The sequence below is a fragment of the Megachile rotundata genome, chromosome 12 (assembly GCF_050947335.1).
Source record: "Megachile rotundata isolate GNS110a chromosome 12, iyMegRotu1, whole genome shotgun sequence".
NCBI classification, from domain to species: domain Eukaryota; kingdom Metazoa; phylum Arthropoda; class Insecta; order Hymenoptera; family Megachilidae; genus Megachile; species Megachile rotundata.
The window spans coordinates 14,898,857-14,921,455 of record NC_134994.1 but is presented as its reverse complement, the minus strand read 5'-3'; the positions used below and the strand labels follow the sequence as shown (position 1 = coordinate 14,921,455).

The following is a 22,599-nucleotide window of genomic DNA, read 5'->3' as shown; positions in this document are numbered from 1 at the left end:
GCTGGTTCAGCCCGAGGGTGCATGCTGGACAAGGATGCGCGGGGGGAGAAGTAGCAGGTGGAAGAGCGTGGAAGGGAAGACAGGATAGTCGGTCAGAGGTGGTGGGTTCCCTGGTGCGCGGCTCGAGCTGCGGTCGGAGCTTCTCGTAACCCCACGGACAACCATCCTTAGGCGTGTCGCGTACGTACACGCGTACACGACGCCGATCGGTTCACGAAAGCACGAAAGCACGAGATGTCTGAGTGAGCTTCGGCTCGAAGAGAGCCGAGGGTGGTCGAGGACGACCGGCTGCGCACGAACCGTGAATCGCCGCGGGAACCTGTCGCGCGCTACCCGAAGTCGAACAGTCTCTCACTGGCGCTCGGCGCGGTAAGTGGCCGAGAGACTAGATTAGTTTCCGCGTTCGTTCTTCGACTTGTCCGCGAGGGTAAATAGCGAAAATACGTAGAGAATAATCACGGTAAACGGCCTCCCTTGCGAGGGGGCTCGAGTGGCCGCCGGTAAACGTTCCGTCGCACCAGTTTCCATCGCTTCTTCGGGGCTCGATGGAACGCGACCAACTGGACGGTTGGCGTAGCGTCAGGATGGGACACTGGCTGATCGTCGATGCCGCACACCACGTGGCTGGGAGTATCCTGATCTTCTGGATCCTCGTCCTCCTGTTCTCCGTGAACGGTGAGTGAAACGTTTACGAACCTTCTCAAAAGCCTTTTGGTACGGTTTCTCGGGGTGCAAAAAGGAAATTCGAACGAGAGCTCGAAATGGAACAAAGTCGTAAATAAGAGGGTAGGGAATGGGATTTACCGCGAGTATTTACGTGACCGGTTCCAACTGTTTGTCGAAGCGCAACGCGTTCCAAGTGGAGGGTGGGTTGGGGTGTCGAGGGGGAGAAAGATCTTGCTGCGAAGGCAGAAGCGTGACGAGCAAGAACGATCGGTCGAAGGGACTTGGAAGACACCTTCGTTTCGATTCGCTGACTCCGTCGAGTCCCGGTATCCATTCTGAATTAGCACAATTGCGACGAAGGCTCTTTAGAGACGGTCCAATTGTCGGATTCTTTAGTCACGGAAGTTCCATCGGTTTTACCGGGGACGCTGAAACGCGGGGGAAAAAGATCTCGATATTGGTCTCGATCGTTAGCCAACGTTTTCCTTTTTGCGCCGACCGTGCAATCTGCGCTTTTTCGCGAGCGGATTTCGCTTCGCTCGAAAGCAATCCTGAACACCGACGAATCGGACTTGATTCTTTCCTTCGAATCACGAATCGCGCTGCTCTTTTCGCGTTATATATGGATTGGAAGAAAGAGTAGTTTTTGCAAGACTTTGGACCAGGCAAACGAATCGGGTTTCGCTTTTCAGAGAGGGAAAAGTAGAAGCCAGAAAAAAGTTAACGAACTCGCGAAGGAAGTTCGTGACTCGAGTTCGAACAGATTTTAGTAACTTTATAGGAACGACAAAGGGTGCTTTCAGCGTAGATCGTCGATAGCTGTGCCGGTTTTATCGGCGATTGAAAGAGCTCGGTTTAAACGAGGGACACAAATATTAGTTTGGCAATTAGATTAACCACTTTCGTACCGTCTTTCCCGTACAAGTATTTATTAAACGAAAGTCTTTCATTTTTGGAAATCGCGAATTTAGCGTGCAATTTAATGACACATCGTTCGAATACGTCTCCGAGTTCGATCCAATCTTGTTTGTCGAGTTGCTGATAAAACGCAGTCTATGCGAACCTTTCAATATTTCCACAATGGCGGTTTGAATTATTTCATTGGTTTCCTGATAGGACAACGTGATGTATGCACGTATTGTTTTATTCGAATATTGTCGCTGGTGATTGTTGAAAAAATAATTATTTACCCGGTTGCTGACAACGGTAGATTTCACGGGAGTCGTTAAAAAATACCCATTACATTTGTTGTATTTTCCTTTGAAACTCGAACGTTGCGTACGAATGTTTGGTAATAATCGATGATCGGTGAAAGCTCGTCGATCCATTGAGACATTTCAGTTTTCGTCGATACATATTGTTTCCTTTGTTTCCGATTCGTGTAAGGTTGCTCTCGAGATTCGACTTGTACCGCTCCGAGCAAAGTGCAAATAATTCACAGAAATTTTCGTAGAACTCGAATGGAGCCACCTCTGAAACATAGAGTACGGGGATAAATATTGAATTGGTCAGGAGGTTTTTCAATCTCCATCGACAGGTTTCGTGTTTATTTCAAACTTGCCAGACGTTGTTTGATCAACGTATATTTTGTAAACATTAAACGATACAGGTGAAATGTTATTCCCTTCGCAAGCTCGATCGTTGTATAATACGATGGATCGTATTGAACAGTTTTTTCTATCAATTATCTCCTGCGAGTTAAAATATACCGGTGCAAACTGAACCGGAAAACACATATTTGTACATTTCTCGTTAAATATAGATCGACGAGATAGATATACAATTAACTTGATTTAATATGTACGAAGCGGAAAAGGAAAGAGATGTTTGTGTATTATTGATATTTTATTAGTAAACTGGGATATTAAATTAATCGGATACATTGCGAAATTATATTCACGTATCTTCGGTAACAGTTTAGTAAGGATTCTTGTTAAAACATGTTATTAACTTGATTTAATCCCGTGTTTACACTCAGTCCGTTGAACCTCTTTCGTTGCCCAAAACATAGATTACTACGTCCAGTTTCGCGAACCCCTTTTCCTCGAGTACCCGAAGAATGCTTATAAGCTCGTCCGTTATCAAAAACAGCAGATTAATTATCGTAATGTCGAGTCGAAGCAATAGCGAAACACGACCTGAATGGAGGCAGAAACGTCGTCGATCTCCTCCCCAATGAAATCCATTTCCCTTCTGCCGGAACGATAGGATCGCTGTAGGACGTTTGATCGATAACTCGGCGCAGCGTCTATTCGATCAACGTCGAATCGAAACGCGAATTTTCGCAAATTCATCGATTCCGAACGATAACATTTTGCCGGTCATATAATCGTGCGATAAAACCCACGAGGCGTCACGGCGAGGAAGTCGTGAACCTTCAAGTTTGGTGGAACAAATTCCGTCCGATTCCGTCGACACCGCCTCTAGCGTCCAAAACTTTACTGCGCGCGAATCGCGAGACGTATACGCGTATTATTACGTCCTGGAAATTAGTCCGACAGACTCCGAGTGTGAAGTTAACTTCCGGATTTAAGTTCTGAATAGCGACTAACCCAGGCACGAGCCTGGTTCCGTTGACAACTGGCAAAGATCAAGCGCGGGAACACTCAGAAAGTTCCAACGAGAAGAAATCGGGGAGATCGAAAGGTCAACGTTATGCTTCTGACTCTTATGGTATCCAAAATACTAATTCTGCTTACAAGATTTTTCCTTGGGATGTAAACTCCAAGGTTCCAAAAATTATCCTGTTCAATGTTGCTCCATGTTAGTTATTCTAATAATTGGAAACGACGCGAAAGTTGGAAGAAAGGTGTTGCGTCGCTGAATCTTCTTTCGGTCAATCAGTCGTCGAATCGATTTCTATTTGGCGTTGAAAACGAGCCGGAGGACTAGCCTGTAATTTATCTTGTTATTTGCATTAGCGAATCGGGGTCAGCGAAATATTTGCGAATACGGAAATCATCAGATTTTTTTACAGTCGGGTGGTGAACAAACAATTTGCTTGCCGTTTAAAATAATTAAACGATCAATTAATTGAAACCTCTGTTTATAGTGTAGGAAAATTTGTTATATTATTAGGGGTAATTGAACATCATTTTAACGAGTAGTTTTGGTCGCAGTTCTTTTATAATTCAGTCATTTCGCGTTGTAACATTATTTCACAGATTTTGTTTATGCTACCTTCTAGGAGATATATTTGTCTCTTTGCGATATTCGATTATAGATTTGTGGTGCGAGTTATCAACGACAACTAACTGTTTATTCAGCTTCCTTCGTTTCACGGTTAGGGAAATTAAATCGTGCTTGAAAATTGCCTCCTTCCAACAGTATCGAGTTGAATTAAATTTCCGAGAATCGATGCACCTCGATACTCGTAGCAATGCTAGTTCGTAGATTACGTTTTGCTAGCGTGGTAGCACCGGCGATATTAAAATCTCTGCACAATTTTTGAAAATAATTGAAACAAATGTAGTGGAGATCAAAAACACAGCTGCTACAATATTCTTGGCTATTAAATTTTTTACAAAGGTGGGTTTATTCTGTAAATTACAACGAGAATTCCCGGTACGAACAGCAATAATAACACATCGTGTTCGCTTAATTAGTTTGGTTACGCGACGACGAATCGATTAAGGGAACGATGTCACTTGGCATCGTGTCTCTCGTCTTGAAAAGGAAACGTATCTGTTGCGACAATTCGCGTTACAAATTCTCAGACTCGCTGATCATGCGACGAGTTAATACCTCGAGAATTGCTTTCACTGTCACGAGCAAAATAATCGACTGCACGTTCTAAGATTTAGCGCGTCGTACTTTTTATGTCACTCCATTTAATCGTTCAGAAATTAAACGTAGCATTCTGAAAAAGATAATGAAAGCGCAATTTTGAAACTTTTCAATCCGCGTACATCTTTTCTCAAAAAAAGAAGTGTACACAGAGCTCTGTACAATACCGTAGAGGTGTCTGAATTTGTCATGATCCTGGAAAGACTTCTTCGAGTGGATCGAAATACACCGAGCCATCGACTTTCAAAGGAACCAAGATGACTTCATAATTCCTCGTACATCCGGAGGTTAATCCTTTAATCCAATAACTATGAAAGCGAGGTTCGATGTTCGAACGCACTTGAATTGAAATCAGAAAAGGCGTCTCGAGATCCTTCGGAATCGAGAGCGATAAGGAGCTTCTCAAAGGAATCGGGAGGAAAAAGCGGTTGCTCCGTTTCAGCAGCCGCTCAAAGAAGAATATAAATGCTAAGTGTCCACTCTCTTCGTGAGACCTTCTTTCGAACGTACACTCTATCTCGCCCTGCTATGAACCAGCAAGAAAACCTTTCGACAAAAGAATATTGTTGTCGTGCAAATAAACGGTCCGTGTCACTCAGAAAATTTTTATAAAATTCCGCTTTGAAATTCGGAGACACACTCCCTGTGGATTTTCTCGTAAACTCTGTATCCGAGAATCTCGAAAGCAAAGCTGATGGAGCGTCGAAAAATTATTTTGCGTAGAACATAATTAATTACAAGCTGACGATGTCAAGATCCAGGAGACACGATGTACGTGGTTGTGATATTATGAGCCTAGTATTAGTTTAATACATGTCTCCCTTATCGTGTACATTATTTTCGAGGTGGGTTGTAAATCGTTTCAATTTGGTTTTAGTGACACTTCATGTAAAAATTTGAAGTTTCTATTTAATTATCGGTAAGAGATAGATAACGAATTAAGATTGGTTTGAATACACTGGAAATGTTCATAACTGAGTATAGAATACAGCGGCATGTTTTTATAAGTTCGATGCGATGCGATTTCACGCAACACGACAAATATTTGGACAATGCACGAATTGGAAGACAACGATGATTCGAATCGACGAGCAAACAATATCGGAATGATGCAATTATAACCGATGCATTTCGTTGTTGTTCGTATGAACAGTATTCTCTATGATCTTTTTGTTTGATCAAAATCTGGCGCGTATGAGGTTGGCGTTTAACATGACATTATGGGTGTTGTTTTTAAAACAGTCGCCTCGCGATTCGGGACATCGCAGATTTATCGGAACAAGGTTAACTGGTTGTGGAGGCTCGATGCAATTTATGTCAGCAACGCGTGCGCGTTAACTGACAATTGATTTATTAACACGTTAACTCGCATCGTTGATGTACTCGCGTTTGGTGAACGATCGAAATTTTTTTCAATCCGGTATCTAGCAATTACCGGTGAACTTTAGAGGCGCGTAACAACTTTTCCTTTCTCTTGATCATTATCGTTATCGCTATTGTACTTTCACTGACGTAAAATTATTGTACTTTGCCGATATCGAGGCTGATCATAATACCGGGACTCGTTAAACGAAAGTTACAGTGGCACGAACTCTTGAGACACCACTTAACGGATCGGGCAAAATGAAACTGGTAGACGCAATAAAAATGCGATCAATCACGAGGAAACGATCCCTTGCGAAGACTGCTCCAAACAGGAAGTAGATAAGCTCTACTTAGGTCAGACATACAGCCGCGCAGTAGATAAGGTCGACTCGAGTCGGACGGCCGTCAGACTAATAACGGCTTCAACTACTTAACTCCAGGCGGTGGAGTTAACGTCTAGCATTATGCGTATTAATGTTAAAGCAGGCATTAAGAAAAAGAGGGCGTTGAACTCGCGCAAATGACCCGTTTAACTCGCTAAACGCTATAAGAGACATTAACGGCCTGCCATACCGTGTTTGCCTTATTTTAACTTATAATTTGATTAGGCTGTCAACTGCTCGTTATCCTTTGCTGGAAATCTGCACAGTGATTTACCTACACTTTAAAATTATTTTCAAAGTATGAATGATGCTTTCGCAAAAATTGTAAAGGACGATAAGACGTATCGAAGAGGCACACGATATATCGAATTTCGTGACGCGACGCGTATTGGAAGGTCCATTTTTGTGTAGCGTTCTGGAGGGAGTCTCGCGAAAAATTTGAATATTCATTATCGGAGCCGTAGCCAGTGGTTACCGGACAGGTAGAATGGAAAAATGCAATACAACGGGGATGAAAGACGGGGAAAACAAAAAAGTGACCAATACCGGGCCGGAAGGTAGAAGGTGTGCCAGAAATAATAAAAAGGAAGCGAGTGTACGAAGAAACACATGGATACATTAATCAATATAGGAGATAGCGGATAACAAAAAAGGAAGGTAATGCGGCATGATGAAAATTCAATATCGACGGAACGATGGGAGAACGTACGGGAATGCGAAAAAGAAAAACAGAGGTGCAGCCAGGACGAGGAATAAAGTATCGAAAGAATAACTTTTGAACGCGAAAGATGCTGTCAGCGTCAAACAATCAAATATCTTTTCTGCTATAATTGTCGACTAATATTATTAGGCGTGTAATTTCGCAGCGCGAAGCGTTAACGTTTGATACGTTACTTTGGCCCGGGAAATTGAAAGAGTGAAACGCGCACGAAATGGTAAACGTAACGGTAGTTCGCTTTGGACGGAATATATTTGCAAGCGAAATTTTATGCACCGAGAATTTCACCTTCGCGAATCAACGATCACGGGCGATACAACCGTGCGAAAACGGTCCGACGAGCAACGCGAACTTGCTTTTCGGTTGCTGGCTTCGCGAAAGTCGTTAAACACCGTCAGCTAGTGCCATTTATGGACTCCTGTTTCCCGACAGACAGAAACAGCCTGGTCTAGAGCAGCTCGCTGTTCGCGCGCGTACCATTTCGGTCCGACGAAACCGCGTCGTAATCGTGTTTATGAGCTACGATATATCAAGAAATGTTGTTGCGCGTTGAGCGCGAAGACATTTCTAATTCCTATCTGGGGATCTATTTAGAATTTTTCTATTCTCGAGGGGAAGTTAAAGGGAACATGGGAGGGTTAACCTAGAGGGAAATTAGAGAGGAAGCTGTAAAAGATATTAGGAAAGATCTCGAATACACTTATGATAAATTGTACGGATCAGCAGCGATCCGTAACACGCTCCAAGGAACGCGTGGAACGCGGTACAAGCCGAGAGTCGATGTCTCTACCACTGTTTTCTGGCGAAGCGCGATGGGTATCCGTTGTCTGGATGCACGAGCGTGCCGTTGTAACGGAATCGTGTAATAACCACGTACACGAGCCACGATATACCATTGAGAGACGAGGAGAAGTGGATAGACAGAGAGGGTGGAGAATTCAGCGGTGAAATACAGGGTGCACACAGAGTAGGGTTGCACATTGGCCAGAGTCGGGACAGAGAAGGAGAGGCAAAGAATGGGATAAACACGGATAGACGAAGACAAAGAGACGGAACAAGATACGCGGAGTTGAAGCAGGATGCAGAGGGAGGAGGAAGTAAAATTTACAGGAGAACCTATGAGGGTTTGGAAGGGAACAGTTGCCGGATTGTATGCGTTGAGTGGAACGATGCAACCTCGTCCGATCCCTTTCCCCCGCGATCGTTGATGCTACTCCTGCGGGGGTCGGTTTATCCTTATCGGGGTACAGTGGCACATAAATCAAAGTGTTTACTCAGCAACCAGCGTCGGAGAAACGGCGCAAGCTCACGGCTAATAATGAGTGCCGACGCTTCTCTTCGACCCGTTCCAGGAGCCATCCATTCAGGCAAAGCAGCTTCCCTAGCCCCTCGGCCCCTTCCGGATTCATTCAGCGAAGTCGATGTAGAACGGGCGGCTGACCACATCCTTCCTCATCGTTAGATACGTCGTTTTTCTTTGATGCTTGCCCCGGACCGAATTAGTTCGGGGCTTTCGCACTTTCAAAAGCTCCGACCATCCGGAGAAGTTTGTTTTCGAACGCGTGTATCGACTGAACGATAACTTGTTCGCTAATCCTTGTCGTTGGGATGCTAGTTACCGCTCGTCGGGAGTTTCATATACTTTTACGCGTGAAACTTTCTATGCTTCAAAGTCGGCTATTCGATACGCGCCAACTGATTCTTTGCCAGACCATTCATAAGCTCTCTCTGCGAGCACGTATGCGAGTACCGTTGGTAAACCGAGCTTCTAGATAGCCGGTTTTAATTGTTACTACGATACAAATTGAAGTCGTTTAAAAAGCGGTACCGAATATGTAGATACCTCGTACACCCTTTACAATATGGAATTTTATTGTTCGAAAGTTCCGATAGCATTCCAACCATAAAAAGATTATTACCGCAACGTCGCAACTTTTGTGAGCAGTATTTCTTCGTATCTGCAGAAATAACGGGTCTACTTTAGGCGGACAAAGTTACTTCCTCGCTCGGTATATCCTTCTTGAAACTGTGTTAAATTGATACACCGCAATGAGCCCCCTGCTTCCGCCTGTTTTACGAACAAAGTTTAAGCTCCGCGGCGAATGCGAGGGAGCAACGAGTGTTTGCGTTGTTTGTCGAATAGACTTCCGGCATTGACGAGCATTAAACGAGTTTCTTGGCAGCGAGATAGAAGGCTCCGTTAACTTTTAATCGGTATGACAGCGGAAACGTCTCTCTTCTGTTATTGGAACGAAAGATCACCGACCACCGGGTGTTTAATTACCGTTCCCCAGTTAATACCGAGCACAACTACCGCAGACTGGATCGACCATGCGTCCATTGAACCACTCGGTAATCCTTCGAGCCACAATGGATCTACGACACGGAATGCACTAAACCATCGCCTACACGACTCTATCTATCGCTCCTTCTCGGTTGGACGGGCAGAACACGCCTTTCGAGATGCCGTTTCCACGTATTCGCAATGCCTGACATTCTCACTGCCTATGGACAGTCGAAAGGTACACAGAAAGTGGGATTAATCCTTCCAACCCGACATTTCACACGGCCAATACAAATTTCGGTAAGCGTAAATTGACACAGCCTCGTGATACAACGCTGAATCGTGCTTTCGGTTTTAATCGGAACAGTTCGTTATTATAGTCGGACTTTCGATTAAAAGTTCCACAGTTTCAATGTCCCCATTTTACAGCGTTTCGAAATTCCCAGCGAACGCTACAACGGCATCTCCTGCATTTCATGGAATTTATGTCATTTCGATAGCGATTACAATACCGAACGAAGAAACGTTGACGATTATTCGCTTCCGTCGATAACTCGATAGGTTGTATTGAAGCTAATTGTATCGTTTGAAATGGATTGAATTGGAGCAGCCAATATAATGCCGGCTACGTTCGGTGGTACAACGGTAACGCATTAATTAGTAAATTAACAGCAACGTTGTGCGAACGGTGTAAATACCGGGGATAAACTCTGTTCCGAAGACATCGTGATTCATTTCTATTAATCAATTGCACTATCGAAATGAACGTTTAAAGATGTCTATAGTCGAACGCGAGCGCCGATAACAACGCAACGATACAGCGGTATCGATTATCAACGTAAACAGCGATCCCAAATTATTACAATTTACAGTAGGTAGTTGCTTTGAATGCGATCATTTTTTTGCCGATCGTTATTGTTGGACGCATGGCTGAACGTTGTTCACGCTCGAATGGAAATCGCGAGGAACAAAGTGTTGTTAAGGGCAAATAACGTGTATGATAACTCGGCTCGGATAATGAGAGCCGGCAATCTGAACGGCGCTCATTTGCCTCTTGATCAGAGCCACCCCTTCTCCCTTCTATCCTTTCCTTCGGGTTACTTCCGCCTCATCCACCCTTTCTCCATTCACCAGCCGTTCCACGGTCCAGCCATTACGGAAGTATGATGTAAAATGCGCCCAAGCTGTCTTTTTCCTGGCCGAGCTATGGCGCCCGTTGTCCGCTCGTCCCCCGGGAAAGGCGTCCTTTCAAATGCTGTTTCCAAGTATCACGTCTGTTCCTTAAATTCGCGGTTAATGGCTTCGTGGCGCGACACCCCGTGAAAGCTTAAGGGGAAAAAGGTGTAGCTACGGTTTCCACGGGCGTCGGTATAATCTTATTTAAGGATTTTAAGATGCCTCCGTTGCTCCGGACGCTATTGTGCAAGGCCAGGCGAGGCGGAGGTTGCCCAATTCCATTGACGTCCGCTTTTTCAAATTTTCCTACGTTTCAATCCCTCTGGCGAGCCTCTTTGCCGGAAGGCAATCGAATGAAAGGAAAGAAGTTTGAAAATATCGCGCACGATGGAAATTCTCTTAAGTAGCTTTGGATAAATGGGTTGGAAAGGTTTGAAACTTCGTCGGCAGCAAGTTTCTTTGATAAGTCGATTACCTTACGATTTCTGCGTAGAATTTCGAATGTTGGTGACACGTAGAAACTTAAAACGTAAGACTTTACGAACAAATTGTCAAGCGTTGCTTTTCTAATTGTAAAGATATCTCTACCGTTAAATTGTCTCGTATTAAATCAGGACCTTGACCGGAGGATTACCCCGTTTCAGAATTTTGTTGAGACGGTTGAATATGTAGTCCAGTTTCGATCTCGGCAACAGCAACGTTGCAAGTTATTATTAAACCGGCCGTCGCTCCAGATTCTTTCATTCGACCTCGGTTTTTCGAAGTCCACGGGTGCATTTTTAAACGGTCGTTTAATAAGAAGAATAACGGCTTCGTTCGGCCTCGACCGATCCATCTTTTCTCTCGGCCAGTTGCCCACTCGACTGCAATGGAGCTGCATTAAACTCCCGGATCCATCTATCGGTTTTTCTTACTTTAACCGTACCTTGGCAAATATCAGCAGCTCGAATCGGGCTGCGAGTGCAGGATTTCCTTCGTTAATTTCATAATGACTAGCTAGTCGAGTTATAATAATCTCTCTTTTAACGCGATTCCTCTGAAAAGACTTTACAGCCTGGAATCAATTGATCGGATCGCGTCAATTAAAGCGTTCGGTTGGTCAATCGAAACGGAAGGGATATCGTTAACGATTTTAAAAATTCTACAAAAAATCTGCAGACTTGATTCTAACTGATAGCGGACAAAAATCCTATATCGGCAATAGAAACTGGGTGCGATACAGGCACAGAAATAGAGACAAAACATCGTGGAACGAATCTTCTGTTATTGATTGCCCGATGGGAATTTATGGCTCCATTATATTCCATCGAAGCAATATATTGTCGCGTATATTGGATGTTAATGAAAATTGACGGTATAATAATTCAGTAAATTAGATGGGGGCAGTCGCTCGTGGGACAACATCCACGTGCATTGCAGGTAGTTTGTTCGTTTACGAATCGCAGTATGAACATTAGAAGGAAAAGGGTACGCCGGATCGAACGAACGAACGAACCAGGACATCCGGCTCGATTAAAATTCCATGGTGCGCACACGTGAACAGGCTATCTTTGTTTCGGAGCCATAAATTTCACGCGAACAAGGCGATTTTACGAGGGATGGGAGGTAGAACATCCATTCCGTCAGCCATCGATTCATGATTCGAGCTAAATCACGATTGATTGCTATTACATCGGCGTGCATTACGGACCCGTTAATGGGACGAAATTGGACTAGTCGGTTAACCGAACTCGGTGGCTAACTTTTGCGAATTAATTGCATCTACCGATACACTGCTATCTTTATCTTGTTCAGAGGTGGTAGAGAAAATACTGTACTCCATAAATCAGACAAATGCATTACTACTGGGGTTTCTAGGAACTTGAAAAATTTGCTCTGGGGCCGTAACAGACGTTCGCGTAAATTTATTATTCCTACCTATTATCGTTTTCGAGTTTCGTCGAACGTGTAGCTCTGTTACGTGACGACCTCCGTTAGGATTGCTTTGCACATCCCAGCAGTCAGTTACAGAACGTATACATCAATCAGATCGAAAATAAAGGGAGGTAGACCTCTTGAATCTCTAGAATTCTTGTGGTGAACGCATGTTACGTTGTCGGTAATCAGTTTTAAGTAGAAGAAGTCAATGCTTTAGCAAACGAAATAGTGGCGGTTGAAAATGAACTGAAACGCGAGAAGAGGGTATCGTGCAGGGTGAAACGAGCCGGTGGGTCAAGGCTTGTCGATATTAAATAAAACGTGAGCGTGGAAGTGTGGCCGCGCAGTGTCCAATGCCCGTCGCGCCGTTCCATTCGCGCGTCTATTAATCCGAAAAACATGCAGAAGAGCGGCGCGTGCGGCCGCCTGTTGATTTTCTTGCGATATATCTGTCGACACACGCGGCAATGCCGGTTCCCGCGTTCCCGAAATCGATCGAACAGCCACGGTATCTAATCGGGAAGCAATTATGAGCGTGACTGGCGTCGCGTCACCCTCGTCGTTGACCAGCCTCGAAATACGCGGTTGATTTTACTTCTTGTCACTGTGTTATTGTTGCCAGCCAATCAGGTGTCTTCGCGTGGAAACCATTCGTCTGTGGAAGCTGACGTTGCAGCTGTGGAAAAGCTTAACAGCTTCGATAGATAACGAGGGAGCTCATTTTTATGACATAATTTTCTATTTCGATGTCTTGACGAATTAAATCCGTGCGGGTAAAAACGCGGAGGCTCTCGAAATGACGAGACGAATCGTTTTTACAAATACCGTTGCCTTCGCTTTTAATCGTAACGATCCATCTCCCGTTTGACATTCATGTTCGTTCACGTCGTTCGGCGTTACAATATCTGGCAATTTTCAAAATCATCTCGGGCGTTCCGCGATTTATGGTGGGCATAAATTTCCACGTACACGTGTACCCTATAGTCTGACGCGTAATACGACAAGAGTCATGAGCAGTGCGAGCAACCTTGAGTGGCCTGTTTAGAAAGTTACCAGAGAGAATGGTTTTCCCTGTGGGAAAAGGACGCCGTGGACCACAACAATGCTATTCACGCCACTTCCGGGGAATAGTTTCGTAGCCGGTCTGCCACGTATTGTTTCAGGTTTTTTCCGTTTTTTTTTCAACCTCGTCTCGCGAGTTCGAGTCGGCGAGACTCGTGCTCATGGAAACGTAACCTCGACCGGATATTCCGTTCACGCGCGTCCGACGTAATTTTAAAGCGAAAAGCTCTGTCTTCTGCACCGTGAACTTGTTCTGTGTTACGTTATTTCGGTCATTTTGCTCTTAATAACTAGTTCCTGTCGAGAATACAAATGTTCCGGTGGAACGGTATTACTACGGGCAGGAAGCAACGTAGCGATACAATCGGAAACACGACGTGTTCGCTTAACCCCCCGTAACGTAAATAAGAAGAAAAATGAGGCAAATCGGTCGAAGTAAATCTCGATGAAGTATAATTCCAATTTTCGGCCTTGCTGGACTCGACATTGGAATTTAAGCGTCCTCTAAGATCTCTTTAATGGCGCAGAAGATTCAATTTGCTTCGAGAAAGAATCGTGGGTAGCGAGAGCATGGGTGTAACGACGTTCTCGGTTAAGTTCTACCCAGCTGGATGTTATTCCATATATTTCCTACGTGAAGCAGAAGTGGCTCCCCTTCGGAGCGTACAGTATATTCTGGACAAATGTATTTCCATTACTGTGGGAAAGAAGCTCACCTCTCCATGGACAGGCCATCGACCTGAAATCTTGAAGCAATTCTATCAGCATCGATCTCTCCGGATGGTAACTTTCGGAGGAAACACGTTAGGGAATTGGAAAATATATACTAGTGCAAGAACGTATGTAAGGGTGACCCGAACTCGGTCCCTTGGAACTTGTTCCTTTCAACGATACGTTCGAGAAACAAGTCTCAAACACAATTTCGAGCGTTTCTGGCCATCGAGAAGATCACTCCTTCTCTTGAAATTTCTTGGAACGCGATTAACTTGTCGAACCCATTAACGAATCCTCTTCGTAGACCAACGTCGAGTTCGCGATCGATAACGTGTACGTGTACATTCGAGTTTGCGAAATTTTCTCTTATTTCAAAGATAAAGAGACACGATGACGCACCGATGAAAATTAATTAAACCAGCTCCTAAACTTTCTGTTTCTGCCGCTTCTTGAAACAGCGATAAGCCGCGACAGCATCCGACGTACAATGCCTGGTGCAGGTGGAAGAACAGTCTTTTGATGACTGGTAGGAAAGAAACGGCATGGGGTAGAAGTCTGGACGGGGTTGGTGGAGGAAAGAGCAAGGAAATGCCTTGATACGGTGCCCGGGGGTTAAAGTTCTTGGTTCTGTTCGTGCCGGCTTCGTTGTGCTGGCACGGGATAGCTTGTGGGCGGGTCCAAGGAAAAATAAGAGTTAATGGAACAACTGAAAAAGCAGCGCCGGCTGGAATGGTCCAAGATGAATGGACCCCTACAGCACGAAACGTTATATCCATTGTACCATGTATTTTCACTGATCCGGTGAATGGAATTGATCGGCGGGAGTCGCGTTTCCAAATCGATGTTAATCGCCCGACACGCCGGGAAAATATAGCGGAAAAGATGGAGGAAAGCGTCCGGACCATCCACCTCGCGAAAGAAATAACGTCTCGGCCTGGAATTTATTGCGATCCGTGTTTTATCCGAGTAATAAATTCTTATATGACTGGAGCATGATCTGATCCGAAATTCTACGCTGCTTTTACTCGAGTGGCCCGCTTTTACCTCGTCAACTGCCGATTTCTCTTTCAACCCTCGAGTATCGTTTAGCCGTTTGCCGGTACATCTATGCTTTTTATTATACATGGAAACGCGTGCACGCGTTAACTGACGCGTTTATGGTTATCAAGCTGCATACGAAATCCCAAAATACTCGTTAACGCGAGTAACAGCCGTATCGGTGTCCCGTTCGACGAAAAGTTAATTAATGCGAAAGTGACGCGGGTCGAAACGTTACTGGAATTTAATAAATACGACCGTTTTCATTATACTCCACTGTTTCGTTGCTAATTATGAGTTATGTCTGTTTTTAACAACAAATGGACGATTGCCGAACTCGTCTCGTCGAAGTAATAATTGCGCTCCCAACGAACCTGAAGTTTTTCATGCGCATAATTACGTAACGTAAGTGTAGGTCGATGTCTGACTAAATTCGATGCTGTACTACTGCGCGCCAGTAGTCTTAAATACGATAAGCGCGGTTTTATTCTTAGGTTCGCTTTTATTATGCTTTCCCCAGAGTTCTGTTGAAATTAATTGCCTCGGAGGTTTATAAGATACGATGATTCCAAGGTAAAAAAGATTCGATCGCCTTTTTCGTTCGTTCAAAGCGATTCTAATGACGATGATAGAGCTCGTCATCGTATTCGGCAGGTATCGGCCAGACTTTTGACAACCGGAAGATCATAACGGTTCGAAATACAGGCGGGTTTAATTAATTCAGCCTCGATTCACGAACGAACGAGTGGCTCGTAACGTGACACGACGCTGACGTTGAATGACTGACGTCTCTTTTCTTCTTTCCCCGACATTATCCTCGAGTAGCCTCTCTGAAGAATCCTTCTCTCGTTACGCTCATGTTCGTGCTCGTCGACGAAACGATACGGAAAAACGAGGTTACTTTTTAATCGACTCGGCTGATCGAAATTCTATAACGCGTTCGGTAACGCGATTTAACGAGTTTCGATAAATTGAAGAGCGATTGAAACCCCGGAATAATTGCGCGATTTTCCAACTGCCTTATCTCGGTTATAATTAATTTCATTTCGTCGATGGCGAACGAGATCAGAGGTGCTCGAAGCGCAGCAACGTTCCGAAGCGAAAGCGGCTTTTGTTACATCGAAACCATATTAAAAATAATGGAACGTATAGTTCGATGGAACTACGAAAGAAAGGTTGGACGTCATTTTTATACGTTCGGTACAAAATTTTAGACCATTATTCTCTCATACCTTACATTATATTTTTATCAAATTTATTCGCTGGCGTTCATAATTATATTTAATTATGCGATGGCGGATAGTTTTAAGTTCGGCTAATTTTCCTTCCTAACCTAAAGACACGGAACTAAAAGATCGTATGGTTCCGGAACATTGTCGCACGGAGATTAGGAAGAACGTGATCGTTTAATAAGACATCGATCGATTAGTCTTTAACCAATTATTCGTATTCGTGTTCGTTAGCACGGTAATTACGGATCCTGGAGAAAAAAATCAATTTGCAGATTTGCTCGGTCGAACGATCAAAGATCCCACCGTAATTACGTTCACTACTATCGGGAACCAATACTCTCCGCTGCAATATCGTTTCCTCTCTCTCTTTCCCATGATCGTTCATGGTGCACCGTTTCGCACGACGGTGCGATATTACGAAGAGAGTCGCTTACTTTGTCCGCGAACGATAAAACCGAGTGCATGCCAGTGACAGCATTTAGTTAAAGCGACGGGAGACTTCGCGGAGACGTCTTCTTCGGTGGAGAGCTACGAAAGAAAAGCGACTGATGGAAAAAAAATCGTAAAGAAGAGACGCGAGGATAAAGTAGAGAGGTAAATGGTAAAAAAGAAGATGAACCAGTGGAAAACAATTCACCTTGCGAAAATGTCGCATGGACTAACCTCTACAGGATGTCGCTAAAATAATTGGAAATCTTGAGTATTTTTGGTAATAAAGAGTCAAAAGATTTAATTTGACACTGCTCGAGATGTTACATTGTTATTAAAAACGAGTGAAAAAGAGCACGATATTTTATGAAAAAAAAAAAGAAAAACTGTTTGCAGTTTGCTAACGAGCAGAGATTAATTTTTGTGTGAAATTGAAAGTGTTTGTTCGTGGTCTGTAGAATGTCGATGTTCGCAGCCGTAGAATTACGAGGTCGGATATCAGGAAATTAGCAAAGTTCATTAGATAAGTAATTAAAAAGCAGCTAAGACGTCTCCGTAAAAGAGTTCATCGTTTATTGGCAGCTGATCGAACGAACCGGACGGAACGAAGAGGCGTAGACAGGTCTGGAGGAGTTTTCCGGCCGGAAGCGAATTTGTAAGGCCCCGTTGAACGGACAATCGACAAACTCTCGCAGCAATTACGGGAATCGGTCCAGCGTGGTATTGTCGAGTCCGTTGGCTGGCAATCTTTATGCAATCACGGTCTATCGGTGACGCGGTTCTCCCCGATTCGTACAATATCGGGAAGATCCTCGTTTATTCTTCCGCGGACGATAGAGGCGGCCAGCTGTCGGTGGCAGCGTTTAGTTAAAGGAACGAGGATTCTCCGGAGACTTTGAAACGGAGCGAGACACGAAACAGGTAGAGGAGAAGTAAAAGAGACGGAGGAAAAAAGAGCGACGTTACCGGGATGATGGTAGAGCAATAGGGGTTGCTGGTGGGGCTAGAGGGGCGAAAAAGACGAGAGTAGAAAGGAAAAGGAACGCGAGCTTACAGGAGCTTGCAAACGCTCCACGGGTCACCGCCGTCGCACAACAATACAACCCCATCACCCTTAGCTGCAACCCGCTACCCTCTCCGCGCCGTAGACATTCTTCCTGCTACCCACGCCTTCGCCACTGCTCGTTTCCACGCTCGTTTCCACCAAGCTTCCCGTTCCACCATCTTTTCTCTGGCTGCACGGCCTACAACTCACCGGGAACCCTATCCAAGGTGAAACTCGTTCCTTTTTTTCCTCTCTCTTCGTCTCTTCTCGGGTTTCTCCGGTGCTAAGGAGCACCGGAGTCGTTGATCCTCTCTCTCTCTCTCTCTCTCCCCCTCTTTCTTTTTCCCCTGGCTTTTCTGTTTTTATTTCTCGTTTTCCGTCTTCATCTTCCTCCGTCGTTTTCTTACCACCCCTCGCGCTATTCGTTCCTCGTCATCGTCGACGTTCCCGCACCCCGTTGGAAGGCACACCGGCGTATATAAATGAGAAGCACACGTCAAAGTGAAAAAAAAAGGAAACCTCTTTTTCTCTATTCGCGGAGTCTCCTTCTTGGCGGTGTGACTCGATGAAAAAAACTCGAATACGCTCGCGCGACGAAGAGGGTAGCTCGGTAGCAACGTTTGTGTGCGTTCTTTTCGTCGTTCGATCCGATAATACTCGGGGACGAAGGTAGACGTTGAAGAGTGGCGCGAGGTTCACAGACCACCACGCACCGCGTCGACGATCGCGTTAAATTCGCGGAACCTGGAAAATTCTGGCGTTCTTTGTGATTGTCTAGGGCTCTCCGGACCGGAATCATTACTGCCGGCTTGTCGGCTGCGCGCGTCTTGAGCGGGAATTCGCGCAGTCGGTTGATACGCCCGCGATTATTTTCGCGTTGTACCTTTTTTTTTCTTTTCTTACCTTTCGTTGGCGCCGCTAATGATTGCCGAGATTCGCTCTCGAGGCTGCAACCGTTTGTCGAGCAGTTGGCACATGCCTAAACACGCTACTTCCCTTGAATTTTTTATCTCGAAAGTTAACGAGTCACAAAACCATCGTCGTTCCTAAATTTCTGCCTGTTTTTTCTAGCCCTTGATCTTATTTCTGTGTTATCGCGTTTAATCTACAGGGCCGTTCAAAAATAGGGTTAACGATTTAAAGCGGAGGATTTTCTTTTTAAACTTGTATCCACAGACGTTGTTCGAACGGAGATTTCTATGCAAAATTTAATCCGTCGTTTGCTGAAAATTAGACAATTTTGTGTTTAGAACTATATCAAGCTGTGGTTAGTGCGTCGTTCCAAATGGCGGCCATTTTCGAAAGAAATTTTAATTTATCGATAACATTGTTTACGCTGCAAGGAAGATAGATGGCGAGGTAAACGTACGTTGCGGCAGTACGATACAAAGTTCGTAGTTGTCAAGATAATGTATGCGGATAATATACATACGATGAAAATGTATGAACTAATTTTATTCTTGGAGGAGCGCATAATACATTACTGTTTATCTTGTCTGAATTAATCACTGATTTATCGCATAATAATTATGATCGAAGAATATTAAACGAGAATAAACATTTGAAATATTCGTACGATGGAGAATTTTGCAAAATTCCGTCGGTTCGCGAAACTGGAAATTTAGCGACGACAGTAGTTAGTCATAAAATTATTCGATCTCTTGGCAGGCGTACGTGCCTTACCGTAGATTGCAGATTCACGTGTGTTCTTTCAGTAGTGCGAACCGATAATATGGCCAGACGTGGTGCTGATTCAGCATCGAAATCGCAGTGCTCGCGGCGACATTAAAGTTATCGTTCGCTTTATCGGCCAAGGAACGGTTTAATGTGCACGTTCTCTGACTGCTGACTATGAAAACGCGAGAAATATATATATATTATATTATATATGAAATTTTAACGCGAGTTCAATTTACCGTGGCACGCGTGTTCCGACTACGCAAGCTTATTTCTTCCGTTCGACCGCGTCTGTCATCCAGGAATTGTTACAAATTACTGTCTCGTTCTGTTGCGACCAATTAAAATCGAATAACGTTAAATTATAACGGCAGAGTCGGAAGAAATAGAACGTCGCGACGGAGAATTAACTTGCCATTCGATAGATCCTAGGAATTCAATCAGTTGATTGGCACGGTAGAAATAACCGCATTTACCAGAGATATAGTTTATGAAGAATATTAAAAATTAATTACGCTGCAGTTTCGCATTGATTTAAAATCTTCTCCCGACTCTTCGATTTGTTAACGCAGTGAAACTCTTGGCATTTAACGCCTAGATGTTCCATGGTGCGTGGCGTTATAAAATTACTAAAAGGTGTAGTTCCTTAATCGCGTCGTTACGCTTTAATTAAGAAGAGAACATACCGTATTAGCATATGTCGCGCGGAAGATAAATGAACTGTTCTCGCCGAGGAGAGAAAGCAGTTGTCCGATTGAAAAATGACTGGGTTCACAGGTTAAGCGAAATTTACAAGCTTGCTCCCGCGGCAGATCGATAGACCCGCGATTGCGTTAAGCTCCGTTAAATGAAGTTACTTTAATCCACTCTCTCCAAGGATAGGATTACTCGAATAGAACGAGGGGATACGGCGAATAGAAAACGAAAGGCCGAGATTCAAAGGCTATCGATCCGACGACGATTTACTCGGTGCCATGCCGCCTCACTAATCACGTCCGTTTCATTCTCTCGCTTCCACCTATTCGACGACGTTCTCCGGATTCTTAAAGTAACCACAGTTGCGACGCGTAATGCATAGCGCATTCAAGAGGATAAATAAATTCTGTTCGTGTGCGGGGTAATTCGCGTGTGGGACGACCGAGTCTAAATCACTATGAAAAGCGTGTCGGATAGGAGCGGAGGTTAGGTAGTAAACTGCAGTGGAAACGGAGACACGGATGAGCGAGATCCGAGCCCGGGAACGGTTTAATTCAGACACGGGATACATGCTCAAACGGTGCCGAACAATACTTTGCGAAACGTTTGCCAAGCAAATGCTCGGCAGCAGGTGCCGCGACAAAATCGACAGATACGAAAGCTGTATTCTCTCTAATAGCGCGTTAACTAATTCGTTTCCTTTTTCTCTGTCGTTTCTTCTTTTTAATCCGTATCGATCTAGTCGTATCGTCGCGTACGCTAGACGACGTTCACGAGTATCCTCGTTCAAAGGGAGATCGAAGACGCGAACCCTCGTTAATTCTCTGTTCCGCGGATATTTGATCCTCGTAAGCCCGGAAAAAAAGCAGCGCTGCTTTGTGTAACGACGGCAAACTGCGGGTAAATGAGTTCCGGTCATAAGCGCAACGAGTAAATCGTCTCGAAGGTAGGGCGAGGCGCGCACGGAAAGGGGCGAGTTCGAAGGGAAGGCAACCTCGGTTGGCGCGTACACCGCAGGAGAAGGAACGACGGCGTGCAGCATCGAGCAGCGGTAACAGAGACAGAGGATGAAGAGCAGCGTTGTCGAACAATAAGGACCCCGAAGGTAGCGGCGGGGTGTTTGCCAAGTAAAACTCAGCAGAGCAGGGCGAAAAATAGGAAGGCTGAAGGCCGCCGTACCGTATCCACAGCGTCAGCCCCTTAATCTCTGGCGGCGTGATAACGTCGACGCAGCATTTTGCATGCTAGACTGCCGGTCTGCTACATCCATTTCTGTCCTCTTCTCCTCCTCTTTCTTCGTATACCGACCTCATCGTTGTGTCCCTCTCTGCTCTCTCCCCCTTAGGCATCCATCCGCCGATTCCGTTCCCCATTTACTCGTCCTTGTCGTCGTCGACGTCCTTGCTATCCCGTGGTGTACCAGCACGCTTCGACTACGAACGACGTGCCAGCCACCTAATCTACCTGCTCCACCCTCCCGACTAACGTCTTACCCCCGTCTACCTATCACTGACTTCCGTTACCCCCTGCAGGCGATGGAAGCCTCATCAATTTACCGAACTCCAGCGTCAGGAATACGTCCCTTCTCCGTGAAATAGGTCTATCTCCGTTGCTTCGAGTTTCGACCTGTGCCAGACTCGTAATCGGTTATCGAAGTACTTGTACGGACCGCTGTCGAAGGGAAAGGGCGGATGGGAAGAGGTCATGAATTCCATTAGGATCGAGTGGACTCCGGCTGTTCGATTGGCTTCGGATAACGCGCGGCTCTTTAACGCGTTTAACGGGTCACCGGGACAATGCCCAACAGACGGAAGTCGGCTGCAACCCGCTCAATAGAGTTTGCTTGTGGTGCTTTTGTGCGATGTTTGAAAAAAGTACTCGAGATTCGTAGGGTGGATATAGTATGCGACATACGCGGCCGTAAATAATTAGGGCAGCTACCGGAGGGTTGTAAGTGATATTTGAAATTAGGAAGGGTGCTCCAAGGGAGGTCAAGGTGGTAACTGTATCCCTGTTGGCATCGACGTAACCGGAGTCTTTGGTCGAAGCGGTTCAGGTTTCCTCGTGCGACCCAAGTTTCACTTGAAATATCGTTTTAATACCTCTTATAGCGACCGATCATATTATCGAGGTCATTTACTGCTCGCCCCAAAAAATCTGAAAAAGATGATAAAGTTGAAAATCTGTGATAATTACAGGGAATTATTTCGCGATTCGTCGAAGCGAACGGTTAGACTCTTAACGGTTTAACGGACGCTAGCGGCTTTTAATTGGCCCACGGCCATTACAATAAGAATGGGAGATTAAGATGGCCTAGTACGCAGCCCGGAACGTTAATTTATAGTCGGACGTTTATACGTCTTCTCCAGCGGTGGTCGTGTTCTTGACTCTTATAATCCTCCGGTCCACGT

The 22,599-nt window shown here is 44.9% G+C and overlaps 1 protein-coding gene across 10 annotated transcripts in view; it reads left to right on the top strand.

Moving 5' to 3' along the window:
• Positions 1–339: 339 nt before the first annotated feature.
• Positions 340–22,599, top strand: part of LOC100877762 (cell adhesion molecule Dscam2) — a 112,487-nt gene continuing 90,227 nt past the window's right edge. For 4 of the 10 annotated variants that reach the window (XR_013040153.1, XR_013040154.1, XR_013040152.1 and 1 more), the window contains exon 1: positions 340–675. Coding sequence is in view for 6 of the 10 variants with exons in the window: in XM_076538257.1 (XP_076394372.1) it covers positions 546–675 (130 nt within the window). In the remaining 4 variants the exon portion in view is untranslated. The remainder of the gene's footprint in view (positions 676–22,599) is intronic. The other 6 variants (XM_076538254.1, XM_076538255.1, XM_076538253.1 and 3 more) reach the window with 3 other exon arrangements.